Raw genomic sequence first — 16406 nt, forward strand, 5'->3', positions numbered from 1 at the left:
GATACCATTTCTACTGAACAAAAGGACTGTTTACTTGGTGAGCTGTGTATACTCAGCGTTGTCTTCGAGAGAAAGGTATCGGAAGGAGAAGATTTACAAGCAGATAAAGACATTGTATTTACTGTTAATGGACTAGGTAACTGGATGGATATATTGGATATTGACATATGGACTGAATGACACTTCTTAATCTCTGTGTGAATTAAATAACTATTTAAAAACTACAAACAGTGTTTTTGTCTCCAGTGTGTGTATACTCTTGGGCCCAGTCTCTCTCTCACTTGGCTGCCTGGCTTGACTGCTGCTGTGCACTCTGCTTGGGGGTTTGTCCCCAAACACTAACACAAAACATTTGCTAGACCAATACTTGAATACAGCTCATCAGTCTGGAACCCACATCACGTATCTGATATTAGCACAATTGAGAAAGTCCAGAAATATTTCACAAGAAGAGTTCTCCACTCCTCTACTCATTGTAGAATACCTTATGCCACCAGACTTGAAATTCTAGAACTAGAAAACCTTGAATTACGCCGTCTTTGGTCTGATTTAAGCATAGTATATAAAATCATACATTGCAATGTCCTACCTGTCAATGAATACTTCAGCTTCAACCATAACAACACAAGAGCACACAATAGATACAAACTCAAGGTTAACCGCACCAAGCTTGATTGCAGGAAATACGATTTCAGCAACAGAGTGATCAACGTCTGGAATACTCTACCCGACTCTGTAGTTTCTTCCCCAAACCCCAAAAACTTTAACCTTAGACTGTCTACTATTGACCTCACCCCTTTCCTAAGAGGTCTCTAGGGGGCGTGCATAAGCGCACCAACATGCCTACCGTCCCTGTCCTATTGTTTCTTTTATTTTCTTTTATTTTTCTTAAATGTACCCATTACATGTATTCAAAACTATGTATAAACTTATGCTTATTATCTTGTAAACAATTGACAAATCAAATAAATAAATAAATAAATAAGAAGATGTTGGGGGACTGTATGGATTTATTACAGTTAATTGTTAACTACTTTTGCTTGCACTCTGACTTGAAGATAGACCTATTCTGAAGACTGAATTTACTACATTTAATTAAACGATGGACAAGAGAGGATAGTAAGAAACAAACAGGATGATCTATTTATAACTTTTGGGATAATCTGGGATGGTAAATTTTCTACCAGTGGATTACAATAGCAGTTTATTAACAAAGAGTTTTGAAACTCTAAGTTAGTTATGTGTTAGTACTATTGTTTTTCTGGTTAATTACTTTGTCACTAATATAACATACAGAGGACAGGCCAACAAGTTGTTAATAGATTTAATACTTTAAAAATTCTGGGTGGACCTGTTTCACAAGGGGTGGGAACTATGTTGTAGTAATATATTAATCAGTATTCAAATAGAGGGGATAATATGTGTATATGTGTTAGTTTTTGATGCATCTTTTTAATGTTCTGATTGCTTTGAGTCTTGTGCTTTTTTTTCTTTTATGTCTTCATGGATTTTTATTTATTTTGTATTTTATATTTTAACTTTTGTTCTGAATAAAATAAAAAATATAAGGAGAAAAAGAATACCCAGAAATATATTTGCTATCTTTATTTTTACTATGCTTTTCCAAAGAACCTTCTTCACTTATCAGATGAGCTGCTGTGTTGCCATGGCATACTCTCTAGATGTCCTTTTTTCCCTTTGAAGTTTTATTATTTCATTGTTGTGTTACAGTTGTTTTGGACTGATAATAAAATGCATGTTTAGAAAGGACGTCCCACAATGGTACAAATAACTATAAAAGTTAGCAGTCATTTTTAATTGCTAGCAGTTGAATTAACAGGCAGTATGTGAGCCAGCCAGTTAGGTAAGAATTCTTCACTTAATTCATCTAATTTATTTCCATTTATATCAGCAGCATGGCTTTAAAAGCTTCAGGGTAACTAACAGCAATTAAAAACAACAATAAAATCTCATCAGTACAATAACATTAGTTACAAATGAACGGCATCAATACACATTATCTAGCATCAACAATTGCTAATAAAATAGGTCACTCTGGAATAAAACCCATGTCTTTCCCATATACTTGCCAACACTGTAAGTTTTCAATTTGGCTTCTAAAAAGCAAAATCAGTCTGGTCACCATTGGGCTGGATAGGAGGCAGATGTTCTAGAAAAAGAACCATGATACAGAATTGTCTATTTCCATACATACTTAATAAGGCTTCCAAATCACGGAAGGTCCCAAATGCTAATTTGGTATGCAATTTGGGTGTCCTCCTGGACTTGCAACTCCTACTCAAAGAGCAAGTGACAACTGTGAGTAGGGGACCCTTTGCACAGCTTCTCTTAGGAAGTACCCAGCCTGGCAGGGAAGAGGAATCAAGCACAGAACTAGCCTGGAGTCACTATGCAACTACAGAAGGACTACAGCTGTTGCCCTCAAAGTTCCCTGGAGCCTTATCTAACTGTTCCCAATAACAGGCTGGGAGAGTCCTGTATTATAGGCAGAACATAATAAAGTAGTTAGCTTAAACTCTGTACATTACACTTTACACTCCTATTTAATTTTAATTGGGGGGGAAATGGTCCACTTTCTTCGCTAACATCCTCATCCATATTCTGTGAATTATAATGCTAAAATATTGGAGGGGACCAAAATGGAGAAGACAGATTCATAGCAATATATTTAAGAAGTCTAGTAGTATTAATTAATGACATTGATCAGAAGATCCAGTTTCTTTCTCTTTTCCAGCCTGGGAATTATCACAATTGTGGTGCCCCATCCATCAAAGATAATTGCTCATGTTTCATTTGATTGTCAACTGTGTGCCCTTTTAGGTTTAGGTATTCAAATCCCTACTTGAAAGAACAGCCCACTGGGACTTGAATCACACAAATTGTCCTATTTCAGTCTGTGTTATAAGGTATATATTGTAAGCAGAAATACTATGTTTATAAACAAAGCACTCAACTAATAATCCATTACATTGAACAGTTCAAGGCATCATGTAAAGAAACATTGGTTCTTTGTATTTAGCACACATGTAATATATTATTATACTTTCTTTTACCTATTTTACCCTAGAAATAAATTTTGTATTTTACTTTTGATTTTATTTGATATGGTTGTAAGGCCATCAAATTCAATCAATAAACTATCTACCGATGGCAATACTTTTTTTTTTAAAGTGATGATATTTTCTTTAAAAATCAAATAATCTGGAAAATACGGTCCGCTATACTAATTTATTTTATTATCTCAATTGCTAATTATTGCACAATTGGATCATCTATGTAATGAGGTACATTATTCTTAATAGCATTTTTATTTTATTTTTTTTCATTTGTGTTGATTATACCCAATTGTTTAAAGTATATTTGTAGCTCTTCATTCTGCTCACCAAATTTCCCACATGATTAAAAAGCTTTCAAATAGATTTTTCTTTGTAAGACATTTACAATGAAATTTCTTTGCAAGATGTGAAATTAAAGACATCCATAAGTCTCCATTCACATTTCATATGTCTTGGGACATATTACATTTATCACTAGTACCAGTAATGTCTTTATTTGCAATTAGTGTAGATATTTTTTTGCTTTTAGGTAACTAATTTCAATTCTAATATTTAGCTTACTTGGTATCTCAGTCCTATGTGGTTTGAAGGATGGAGTCTTTTGTTGTTAACATTTTCCTTCCTACCAGATAAAAATGCATTAATTTTTGTGAAAAGCTTAGAAAACAAGAATTCTGCACAATCTCCCCAAACATTTTACCTGGAGAGTTTGGTACCTTTAGGATTTTCATGGGAAAAGTGACCTTGAAATATCTGTTGTTAAATCACACAAAATTCAGCAGGAATTTTTTTGGCCAAATTTAAATATGCAAGTTAGGGTGACAGATTGGTGATCTTAGCAAAATAATAAAAAGCATTTTTGCTGGAAGTAAAAATAGCAGACATCACAGTCATCCAGTATTATTAACACAGCTGAAAACAACAATTAACATTTTGTGCTGGGAACAGTAAAAACAATACCTTATTAAGTCTAATCAAAATTCACAGTGTGGTACACAAGTTTTTTGGGGTTATATTCAGCTCTTCTGCTAGAATATTAAACAGACTGAATATTAAGGAATAAACTATGTTTGTGATGTCTGCTCTCTTAAAAAAGAAGAAATACAGTTTGGAAAGGAAAAGAGGACAAGCAAGAATTGGGAAGAGGCTGAGGAAAGACAGTGAGTTTCGGAGCTAGTCAAACGCAACTAAGGAGGGTTGTTTGGCTAATTGAGAGAGGCTTTTTTCTGGCTGAATGGAGTATATTGCTTACTGGCTGGGCAGATGGTGTAGGAGGGAGGAACTTACAGCTGCAGCTGACTCACTGACCAAGTGATTAGTTAGTGGATGGAGCTTCATGGCTCATCCAACAGCTGTTGCAGCCAACACTCTTAGAAGGAGGCAGTTACAAGCTTGCAATAATAATTGGTGAATAGGATAGCAAATAGAAATAGGGGAATTTTAGTAAGAAGGAACATACTTACAACCACAACTGAGCCCAAAATTTATGTTGCTTAAGTGAGAAATTTGTTAAGTCAGTTTTGCCCCATTTGTTAATGACATTGTTGATAATGATTGCAGTTGTTAAATTGGTAACCCAGTTGTTAAGTAAATCTGGCTTCCCGGTTGACTTTGCTCATCAGAAGGTCGCAAAAGGGGCTCACATGATCCTGGGACACTGCAACGCCATAAATATGAACCAGTTGTCAAGCATCCAAATGTAGATCACGTGACCATGGGGATGCTGCAACAGTCATAGGTGTGAGAAATGGTCATAAGTCAGTTTTTTCAGTGCTGTTGTAACTTCAAAAAATCATTAAATGAACTATTGTAAATCAAGGACTACTTGTTTCCTTTTCTAACTATTGTAAATCAAGGGCTACTATTTTCCTTTTCAGAGACTAAGCATCAAGACAAGTTTTGTGACTGTGAGGAAGCCAGAAAAAGAATATCAAAGTAACAATATCTAGTATGAAACTAGAAAACCAGCAGGAAGAAAGGATGTTTCTGGTTTATTGTATTATTGGGTTGTAAATGAGTATCTGACAGATGCTGGACAGAAGCTGTGGGTTTGTTCTCAGAGCAGTAAGCTGCTGGCTCTCAGGGAACAAATCTATTCCCTTAAAAATAAGGCAGCCAAGCTAGACATACTTGGAGAGGAAGAGCTGTAAAGAGGAGATATTTCAGAATGTGAAAATTTTGCTCCAGGTGCAGGATAACACTCTCTTGTTGTCAAACAGAACAAGGGCCTTGGAGAAGAAGAATCGTTTTGAGGAAGAGAGACATGTTCCTTTAGGTGGAACAAATAGTTGGATGATGAGCTGACATCCCCTTACACCAAGGGGTATCCTCCAGGGAGGATTTTGGTGTGAGTAATGAATTCATTAGAAACTCAGGTTAAATTCTAATGTAGATCATGTGGTGATTAGTTTGCCTGTGTAAAGGTTGTGGATACCTTATAGCAGTAAGAGATATTGGCGGTTAATGCTGAAGAGGAGACAGTGGGCATGGTCCACATCGCACCAATGTCTTGAGAAAGACATAATATCAGAAGGAGGAAAAGGCAACTTTCCCTGAGGGAAAGCTGGTAAGGCTAGATACCATCCCACAAGGAAGGTATATCATGCATGCTTCAGGAACCTCTATAAAGAATAGCACCAATGTTGGGATGGACTAATGAAGAGTTCATGCCAAAACATATGGAGAATATGGTATAAATATGTCATCCCAAGATGGAAGACGTAGAGTGCATTTTAGTATATGAAAAAGGTAGTCCTTGATTTATGACCACAATTGAGCCCAATATTTCTGTTGCTAAGTGAAACATTTGTTAAGTGAATTTTGCTCCATTTTTACAACTTTTCTTGACATAGTTGTTAAGTGAATCACTGCATTGTTAAGTTAGGAGCAAGGTTGTTAAATAAATCTAGCTTCCCCATTGACTTTGCTTGTCAGAAGATTGCAAAAGATGATCACAAGACCCCAGTACATTGCAACCATCATAAATATGAACCAATTGCCAAGCATCTGAATTTTGATCATGAGACCATGGCAATACTGCAACAGCCGTAAATGGGAAAAATAGTCATAAGTCATTTTTTTCAGTGCTGTTGTAACTTTGAACAATCTCTCAATGAACTGCTGTAAGTCGAGGACTGCCTGTATATTATTTACTAGAGAAATCCAGTGAAGGGACTTAATAAATGGTATACAGCCATCGTTTGACACTAAGTCTTTAGAATGGGTAAAGGTCTTTATATCAAGTATCAGAATAATATGTTCTTTATTTCAATATAATGTAATGCAAGAAGACTGTATTCTTCTACAGGATTATCAGTGGGTTTGATATATGGTCACAGAGATAAGGAAGATCTAGGAAACGCTATTTTCTGCTTGAACCAAGGATATTTTAAGGCAAACAGTGCCCTTGTTAGAACCAACTCCTTTTTAATAGATATGCTGTTCTTCTCTGCTACAAGCAGCATACATCCTTTTAAAATGATTTTTCTATTTTAATTACTCTATTTGCCTTAAATATGAACTTCTAAGTTTTAAAATTAGTTTTAATTGGCTTTACTGATTATGGGTTTTTTACTTTGTTATTCTAGGGATTCACAGACAAGGTCACATTCTGGGGAGTTCTGCCAGGTTCAATTACTGCCAGAAACAATATCCTTCCTTCCTTCCTTCCTTCCTTCCTTCCTTCCTTCCTTCCTTCCTTCCTTCCTTCCTTCCTTCCTTCCTTCCTTCCTTCCTTCCTCTATGTATTTGTTTTGTGCAATACCTTTAAAATTTAAAATTCAGTTGAAATAATGCAACGTTACTAACCAATGCCAGTAAAGAAGGATCTGTGTCATTGTCACCTCTGCATCTCATATTTCTAACACATTGGTTGGGCAGGGAAATTCTCAAAAGCCTAAACATAATCCTTAACTGCTTTCTATCTTCAAAGACAGGAATAGAGGGCTTGCTCTCTAATGCTTATGCTTTCCACTTCACTGGTTTTTTACTTTGTTTCTCCTGACTTTTTGTCTTGGAGTGAAACATTTTTGTTTTTGTTTTTTCCCCTAATCTCTCCAGTGAGAGTATATAACATTTTCAGCTAAATGGCCTTTTCTTTTCTACAGTCTTGGGGAAATGCTTTAATGACAAAATGATCCATTCACATCTATTGGCAACTGAGATCTTCCCCTTTTCTATGCCATAGAGACACATTTGGTCACTCACTTTTAAAGATGGTTTACTTTATATCTCTTAAATTCTTCAAGACCTTCTCGGCTGCGTTTATAGAATTGTAAAAGTAAGTCTTTTTGTTATTATCATTTCTATTTATATTTCCTTCTTCCAGGCACATCCAAGGTACCTAACAACAATAAGTAAAGGGAAATTGGTACCTTCTCTGTACAGCAACCTCCCAACTGTGATTTATTTGGTCTTTTTGATGGCCAGGAGACCTGACTTCTTCCTGCCCCCCTTCCCCCCCCCACCCCCATTAGAGCATTAGAGCCAGAAAGTTGGAAGAGGCCAATATTTATATTATTATAAACTAATTGTGTGATACATTGGTTTTTGTACTGGATTATTTAGCTCCATCCCTGCCAGAATTATGTATTTAACATGGACACCCATGTAATTTAAAATGTGTGTGTGTGTGTATGTGTGTATGTGTGCATGTGTCATAAAAACGATTAAAATCACTACTAGGTTTCAATATATATAATGCTTCATGACAGCAAAGAAGAACTTGTTCTATTCCATTTAATTACAGAAAAGATGCTTCAGTTTAACCCTATATGTATAGAATTCCACAAGTGCATGCAAAATTCATTGGAACTTTTTGGATTATGACCCTTGATCTTGTATGGTCTTTCTATAATTAATGTGTAGTGGATAATCAAAATAGACCTGAAAGTAACCTTGGAGGTCTTCTCCTCCAGTCCCCTGCTCAATCAGGAGATCCTGTACTAGGGCTATCAAACTCATATACTAGGGCTGTCAAAGTTATGGGCTGGATGCACCATGTGCTGGCCCCGCTCCCCACCCACCCAGTTTGGCATAGGAGAAAAAAGTCCTGATACATCACGTGACGCCACCACGATGACGTGAATTTGGCACCCCTGTCCTATATCATTTCAGAGAAGTTTTCTTAAAAAATACAGTGATGAAGCACCAACAACTACTGACCGCAAGCTGTTCCACTGGTTAATTTTTCTCACTGTTAGGAAGTTTCTCCTTAATTCTAGGTTGCTGCTCTCCTTTATTAATTTCCATCCATTGTTTCTTGTCCTGTCCTCTGTACTTTGGAAAATAAATTGACCCCCTCCTCTTTGTGGCAGCCTCTCAAATACTGGAATTTTCTATTTGTTTGATTTATTTTTTTAGTTCACCTGAAAGAAGCAATACATTATTACATCACCTCAGCAATGAAATTCAAATGCTCCCATTAAAGCAAGTATGCGTCTTTAACCTCTTTCCATTCTCTTTCCTATTGTGACTTCTTTTTCAGCTTTGGAAAGTCCTTTGTTGTAACACTAAAGAGAAGAAAAACCACATGGACTTTTCCAGATTGGTCCCAGAGAGCAAACATGATCCTTTAAAAATCAGGTGTTCCCCCCCCCCCCAAACTTGGCAACTGGAAGATGTGTGGACATAAGTTACCAAGTTTGAAAATTACTGATTTAAATTAAGCAAACAACTATGTAATGATTCTCTGTATTTCAATACCCCAGCGAATATAGACAATTGACTTAGGTATCCACTAAGAGATGCTTTTGCAACAGAATCATTTTAATTTTGTGGATAATTCAAAAAGTCCATTGTCTCCCTTTCTAATGTAACATTTTCGAAGCATCTCATCATGGATGAAAAATTATACTTGGCAGGCACAGGTATTTAACTTTTTAAATTGTAAGTAAATGAGAGCACACAGTGATAATCAAAGGCTTGAGAGAAAGCTGTGAAAATGCTAAAGGCTAAGTGGTCCATCTGTTTTCTTCTAGCTTCTACATCTTTTTATTCCTTACCCCAAGTGGGAAGTCGCACAGATATAAATGGATAAGCAGTACTCCTTTTTGAAGTGACCATAAGCCCTTACTATATTTTTCTCTGATGCTTAAAAATGGAATGTACAACACCTGCAATCCAAACCAGTGTAATTCAGATGCAGATGTAATAGTGCGTATTAAAAGTGTGATTCCTTTGTCATTTTTTAAACAAAGAAGATAAATATATATGTGAGATAGAAATTTTAAAATGCCATTATATATCTAATTTAATGTCCAGAATATTTGATCAAATTTTCAATGATTTTTTGGAATGGTTTTCTAATCAAATACAGTAATTTACCACCAACATGCTCAAAATCGAAGAGTTGCAATGGTAGCACAAATGTACTTCTTAACTGTACAGCAGGGGTTCCCAACCTGGGGTGCTCTCACCCCCTGGGGGTGCGAGACAATATTCCAGGGGGTGCGAGAAAAGTCCAGGTAAATAATAGGATATTGGCTATATGTTGGTATTTTTATTTATTATGCAATGGATTAACTTTGTTTTCATTTTAGAGTTAAGTATCGTTATTTAGTGGCCATCACATACATAGCTGAAAAGACTCAATCCTACCATATATTTAATGCGTTCAGTAGTTCCTAAAGTCTAAATTTCATGGGGGGGCGAGGTTCGAGTGAAATTTCTTTAGGGGTGTGGGGTGAAAAAAAGGTTGGGAACCACTGCTGTACAGCATTGGCCTTAACATAAACAGCACAATATTTAGCTTCTTCATTTAAAAGATCATAGCACAAATTCTCAAGTGATATTACCAAAGTATGTACTAGAAATAGGAAATCCTAAATAGATTGTTGAAGAAAATTTAAATTCTACTCACAACACAATAAAAAATACACCTGTACAAATTGTTGGATAATTTTTACTTATTTTATAACCTGTAAGCTGCCTAGAGTAATCTCACAGAGAGGATGGGTAGCTTAAAATGTAATAAATAAATAAATAAAAGTAGTTTGGCTGCATATGCATCTTATTTTTAAAAAACATATGTGGATCTCCTGCTAATAGTTGTATATATAAAGTGAAGTTAATCCTAGGTAATTAATTTCAGATTTTTTTTCATACATTAATAGACTACATGAATCATTTTTTCCAAGACTAATTTAATTTGTGAACCTAACAAATGTACTGTAAACAAATAATATGAATGAAATTTTTAAATATAAAATTTGTAAAATAAGAAATCCAGATGTTGTCGGAGAGGTATAGTACAAGAATTATTATTATTATGGCTTTTGATTTTATGTCACATTGGTGATTAATAGTGGAAACAATTAGTTAAACGGGTATATATTTTTTTCTATTTGGAGCTATATATAGCTGTTAAGTAAACTATGTTAGTCTTTCTAATTAGGCTATAGTTCTTTTTTTTAACAACAGACTTGTTTAATGACCATTCAAAGTTACTATAATGATGAAAAAGTAACTTTTATCTATAACCTTCACAAGTTTGGAAAGCAAAGGAAAGCTGAAGATCATAAGCACAGTTGCAGTTTCACTTAACAGCCACTTCACTTAATGACCAAGATGCCAGTTACAAGTACAATTGATAAGTTAAAAATTTTGTTGTTAAATAATTTGGTTGTTAAATGAATCTGGCTTCCCCATTGACTTTGCTTGTCAGAAGGTCACAAAAGGTGATCACATGACCCTGAGACAGGGCAAAGGTCATAAATAGGAACCAGTTTCCAAACGTCTGGATTTTGATCACATGATCATGGGGATGTTTCAAGTCATACATATGAAAAATGGTCATAAGTCACATTTTTCAGTGCTATAGTAATGTTGAACAATCACTAAACAAACTGCTGTAAATTGAGGATTACTTGTAATTTATATCAGAAAAGCTATGTAAAAACCTTCTGTCCAGAAGATAAGAGGCCAGAACTTTCCATTAAAGTGTTTCCAGTTTTATTACTTCATAATGACCAAATAAAATCCATTGTGCATCTCAATCGCCATGTGATGTAGACTTAACATTTGCAGGTCAATGAGAAAAAATAAAACAACTATTTTTTCCATTCTTTCCATAAATCATTATGGTGAGTCCTCCAAGGTACCTCAAAATAATTCAAACAAACTCAACTAGTATTTTCAGTGTTCAAATTTGGGAGGGTATTAATCTTTGAAGAAGCAAACTGGATATTGTGAAAAAAAAATTAACCATAGCCAATAAAAAAATGGATTAAAAAATACAACCTGTTCTAATGTGATGTACTGCTGCCTATACATAAAGCATAATGTAAGTGATCTGCAAAGGGACAGGGGCAATTCTTTCTGTATAAATGGAGGCTGAAGCCTTCACCATTCTTTTTTCCTTCCCTTTTCTTTCTGACAGGCGGAACCCACTTCACTTCCATCTCATTGCAGATGCCATTGCCAAACAGATCCTGGCAACCCTTTTCCAGACATGGATGGTCCCTGCAGTACGCATAAACTTCTATGATGCTGATGAGCTGAAGGTAAAATATAATCCAAAAATTGCTTCATGTTTACATTTCCTTGTGTAATTATATAAACCTTAGAAACAGGAAATAAATCCTTTTGGCTCAGAGATATATAATCTGAATTTGTCCAGCTACAACTTCCTGAAATTGCCTGGGTTAAGCAGTTCCCTGCTTTTCTGTATGCAACCAACTTAAAGGCCTATGCCTACACTTTTTAACATTTAACAGTTCAATTCCCAACTTACAAATTTGAAATAAATTGTGCAATATGGGAATCTGTTTATTAAAAAACACACTGCAACGAAAAAGGCATTATAAAATGTCAGTGTGTACCAGTATACCATAAAAGCCTTCCATATACAATGAACATGTTCCTAGCTAAGAGTCTGTAGAGATTCCCAGACATCCGGGTCATGGTTGTCCCAGTGGTGCTTTTTCAGGAGGCAACTGGACTTCCTTGGTTGTTTTTTTTTTGAAGACATTTCACTTCTCACCCAAGAAGCTTTTTCAGCTCTGACAGGATTCCATTCTCCACTATCCTGTCAGAGCTGAAGGAGCTTCTTGGTTGAGAAGCAAAATGTCCTCAAAGAAGTCCTCAAAACAAGGAAGTCCAGTTGCCTCCTGAAAAAAGCACCTTTGGGACTCTCCTAGCTAAATAAAATTAAACTTACGCTTATGAAACTGAAAAAAATGCATGGTAGAGTATATGACCAGTAGTCCCACATGTTCTATGTGATAGATGATAGATAAATAGAGACAGATAGACAGACAAGAGTATAGAGTAGATAGACCCAGGTTCAAATTCCCATACATGAAGATTTTTGGATAAATTTGGACTAATAATTGGTTTTCAACCAAACCTACATTGTTGATACAAGTATAAAAGGCAGTTACAGGAATGTCATCATGGTCTTAGGGGTTATCTTTTGAAATGTACTATAAACTATTTTATCTAACAAGGTGCCTAACAGGGATATGGAAGATATAAGCATGTATTCTAGGTTACTTTTCATTGCTGGTGTTTTTCTATTATTACCATAGATACTTGTTCTCCATTTTCCATTCAAGGTATACTTTTTTAAAAAAGAAATATGTTTCCTTTTGAAAGCAGCAAGTCCTTTTTATTTCTGGCAATCACATATGTGCTTAGAACTGCAACTTTAATTAGATTGTGGCTATTTACAGGTGGGTGGGAAGTACAGAAAAAATGTCATCCTATGAAATTGTTGAAAATACTTTGACATCTAAAGGCTGTGATGGTGATTTTCATGGCATATCAAATCAATGTCTTGATTAAGATCCTGTAAAAAGCTAAAAACATATTTAGCAAATTGCTGTACTAATTTCTAAGCCACTCCACACATTAGAAGGCAGTGAAAACAGAATGTAATTTGAGAAAGTGCAAAGTGAACGAAGGATTATCTATCAGAAAATACTCCCATCTTTTTTTTAAAAAAAACCTAAATTTCAATTTAGTTTGTATATTAAGCAATAAGCAAATATTGACTCAATTTATCTTCCTGCTGAAAACTACAGTTTGAAGAAAACTGGAACTTAATATGGAATTAATAGATCAAAATTATTTAATTAAGATGGAATGGAATCCAAAGTAATTATTGTGATTAGAGTATTCGTTACTTTAAGAATCTTGCATTGTCTTTTAAGAGTTTCCCAGAATGATTTTCTAGCTAGGAAATAGGATCAGCTTCTGCTTAAGTTCATATATAATTAGAAACTTAGATTTTTGCAGATAGTTTTCTTGGCTGCAACATATTTTGCTTTCTTCCAGATGCATTACAGTACCCACCACTTCCAAATGACATGATTGGCCATGCTAGTTCAGGTAGATAAAAGCTGTTATCCAAAGCATTTGAAGAATAGCCTATTAAGAAGGACATTGTCCAGTTAATATCTTACCCAGAAAATGAATAAAAAATCATGTTTATAAGAGTCTGGGTCTTAGACTAGATTCTCAGGTAAGTCATTTGATGCTTCATGCATGGGAAATAAAATAATAAAGAGGGGAAAATGTAGGCTGTATATTTGAACACTGTATATTTGTCAAGAATTAACACATAAGAGTTCTTGCTTGCTTTTGGTTTTAGTACTAGTTGCAGTTACTGTGCACATTTTTATTCCCAAAGGACTTCTGGAAACTGGTCTGAATACAAATCATTTGAACCTTTGTTGAGAGAAGCCTAGGGAAGGTCACCTTGATCAGATAACTTGATAAATCTATCTTGGCAATTGTCATAATATCCTCAGAATTTGAGATTCTTAGCGTACGAATATAAATTAATCCCGAACTATTTTGGATTTCCAAATCGATTATGGATCAATTGCTAAGAGATCTTACCAATAACTTTTAACATAATTCCTTAAAACACTTTATATGCCTTTGATGCATAGCAAATGTCTAGTAGCATGGAACTGTAAAGATTTGAGTCTTGCAAGCTTTCTGTCTGGCCATCACTATCAGCAATATGGTAATAATAAACCTACCAATGACTCTGTAAAAGTAAAAACCTTGTCAAATCAATGTGATCACAATTGATTAAAAAAAAAGTTGGATAATATGTCAATGATTTTTTTTTTAGCCACTAAGGTTTGCATAAGATACTGTACTGTAATTATTTTAATTGTAGATTGTAGATTGTTATACACTGTTGAATCTGATTCAGTATTGATTCAGTATTGCAATAAATAAATAAAATATTGTATTCCCCTCTTTTTAAACAGATTATTATAATTTCTTACCTGAAATTTGATCATACAGTTGTTTATCCTAATGCAAACACTTGGATAGGCTTGATGAACTTTGAAAAGTCACTTTCCCTTTTCAAAGACTTATAAAATAAAGTGGAATATATTTGTAATTACAGATTTTTTTTGTTCTTAATGTTTTTATTTATTGTGATTTTCTTCCCTTTTTTCTTTGAGTGTGATAAATTTTTCACTTCACTTCAAAATACATTATTTAAAAAAAACCTTAATGTCAAAGTTATTTTTTCTCTTTAATACTCATAAATCTTCCAAAGCTTTGTTTTTAATCTTTTCTAGTGATATCTGAAGTATTATCTTTGATCTGTTTCTTGATCATATAAGAAAGAAATCAATTTTGATATTTGAACAACTTTCTTGCCTGTTTTATTTATCAATTCATTATTGTCCCTTGTTTTGTTTAATACTTTATTTATTTACTCAGATTCATTTCCTATTCAATTTGTTATGTTCATAATATTTTATTAATTACTGCCCCCTCCCTTAAACTTGGTTGCCTTTTGTTTTGCTTTTATTTCTTTGGCTTCTGTACTGTATATACATCACATAGAAATGTTAAGTTCTCATTATACTTTTATATAGAAGTAATTTTGTATCTGCTTATATGTAATCTCTATTGAGTGTAGTGTGTTCCCTTTTCCTGGTCTCATCTTCCATCTGCAGACTGTTTTTATTTTGTTGCTGGAAGGTCAGTCTTCTGTTCATTAACATTTGGGCAGGAGATGTCTTACCCTCAGCTAGAGACTTCATCTATTCAGGTGCCTTATGGCCAGTTTCCATGATCAGTGCCTTAATGGGATTTTTCACATTGAGCCACAAAGCTTTTTTCCTTTTAAGCATAATTGGATTGTGTTAGAAACAGTGAGTTTTCTGCATTTTAGCAGCTAATTAGTTATCACTTTTGGCAATCATACTCTTCTTATTTGAGAATGCAGTCAGTCCATTTGTTGTCTCAGTGTCAAAATATAAGTCTAGAGAATCTTATTATGAATTTATTTTTTTGGAAGGCTCATTCCAAATTAATTACAATCTTTCCCTGAGTAGTTCCCTTGATGATACCATCATTTATTCTGGTCTTACAACTAGTCAGTCATCTTCATAATAGCTTTCCACCTCTTGTTTAGAGTTTGGAGTTTCCTATTATTCCATTTTTCTGATTTTGTCTGTATCTGCAGTCCAATGTAAATATAATTATCACCCCAGTGTGCATCCAATTTGGGTTTAATTTCAAATCTCTGTCCTTCTCTTTTTTAATATTATTTTCAGGATCTCTTTCAGTAGATGGTATCATCATAAGTGATTTTCATGAATGTTAAAAAAAAAAACCTACATTAAGAAGTCCAAGAACTCCCGATAATAAATTTTGGAGGACAAAGGATATTCCTGTCTAAAGACTTTGCACCCAGTGGGAAAGCAGCTATGTACTTTAACAACCTCAAAATGTTAGGTGTTTTCTAGAGCTAAACTAATTAATGTGATTGATGGATGAATGGATGGATGATGGATGATGGAAGGAAGGAAAGGAAGGAAAGGAAGGAAATAAGTAAGTAAGTAAGTAAGTTTGCCTTGGTTTTTCTTTGAAATGTTATTCCTCTATGGAGATTGTAAGTATTAAATATTTTTCAGGAACCTCTACCTTACTATGTTTATATTACTTGAATTTTGGACAAAGAAAGGTGAACTGATGTCTTTGCAACAAGTCTCCTTCATAGGAACTACTCAGATTTTTTTTCCAGAAAGAAGTGGGGATTAAAAAAAAAGATTTCTCTTTTGCATGGAACTGTAATGAAATAGATCCTGTAGGGCTTGGAATAGCTTAGGGTGGGGCAGTATTAAATTATTGGGGGGGGGGGGGTTGCTTGTTTTTGGCATCTTGATTGCCAGATGTTAAATGTGGATCATTCCTGCAAGGGATTAGAGTATGGTGGTTGTGTGAAAGTATCCCAAGTGGTTTTTTTTTGTTGTTCTGCTTTTCTGTTGTTTGCCATTTTTCTGGGCACTGCATCTAGAAAGCATTTGATATTAATGAAGCTGCAAAGAAATCTTGGAGAGATGTAGTTCT

At 34.6% G+C, this 16406-nt stretch overlaps 1 protein-coding gene across 1 annotated transcript in view; it reads left to right on the forward strand.

Annotated features, from left to right (window-relative positions):
* LARGE1 (LARGE xylosyl- and glucuronyltransferase 1) overlaps window positions 1–16406 on the forward strand; it is a 347751-nt gene that overhangs the window by 167056 nt on the left and 164289 nt on the right. Inside the window, exon 5 of the mRNA XM_026695460.2 lies at window positions 11455–11578. Coding sequence (XP_026551245.1) covers window positions 11455–11578 — 124 coding nt within the window. The remainder of the gene's footprint in view (window positions 1–11454; window positions 11579–16406) is intronic.

The sequence above is a fragment of the Pseudonaja textilis genome, chromosome 5 (genome assembly GCF_049901715.1).
Source record: "Pseudonaja textilis isolate UNSWEBS1 chromosome 5, rPseTex1.2, whole genome shotgun sequence".
Classification (NCBI taxonomy): Eukaryota; Metazoa; Chordata; class Lepidosauria; order Squamata; family Elapidae; genus Pseudonaja; species Pseudonaja textilis.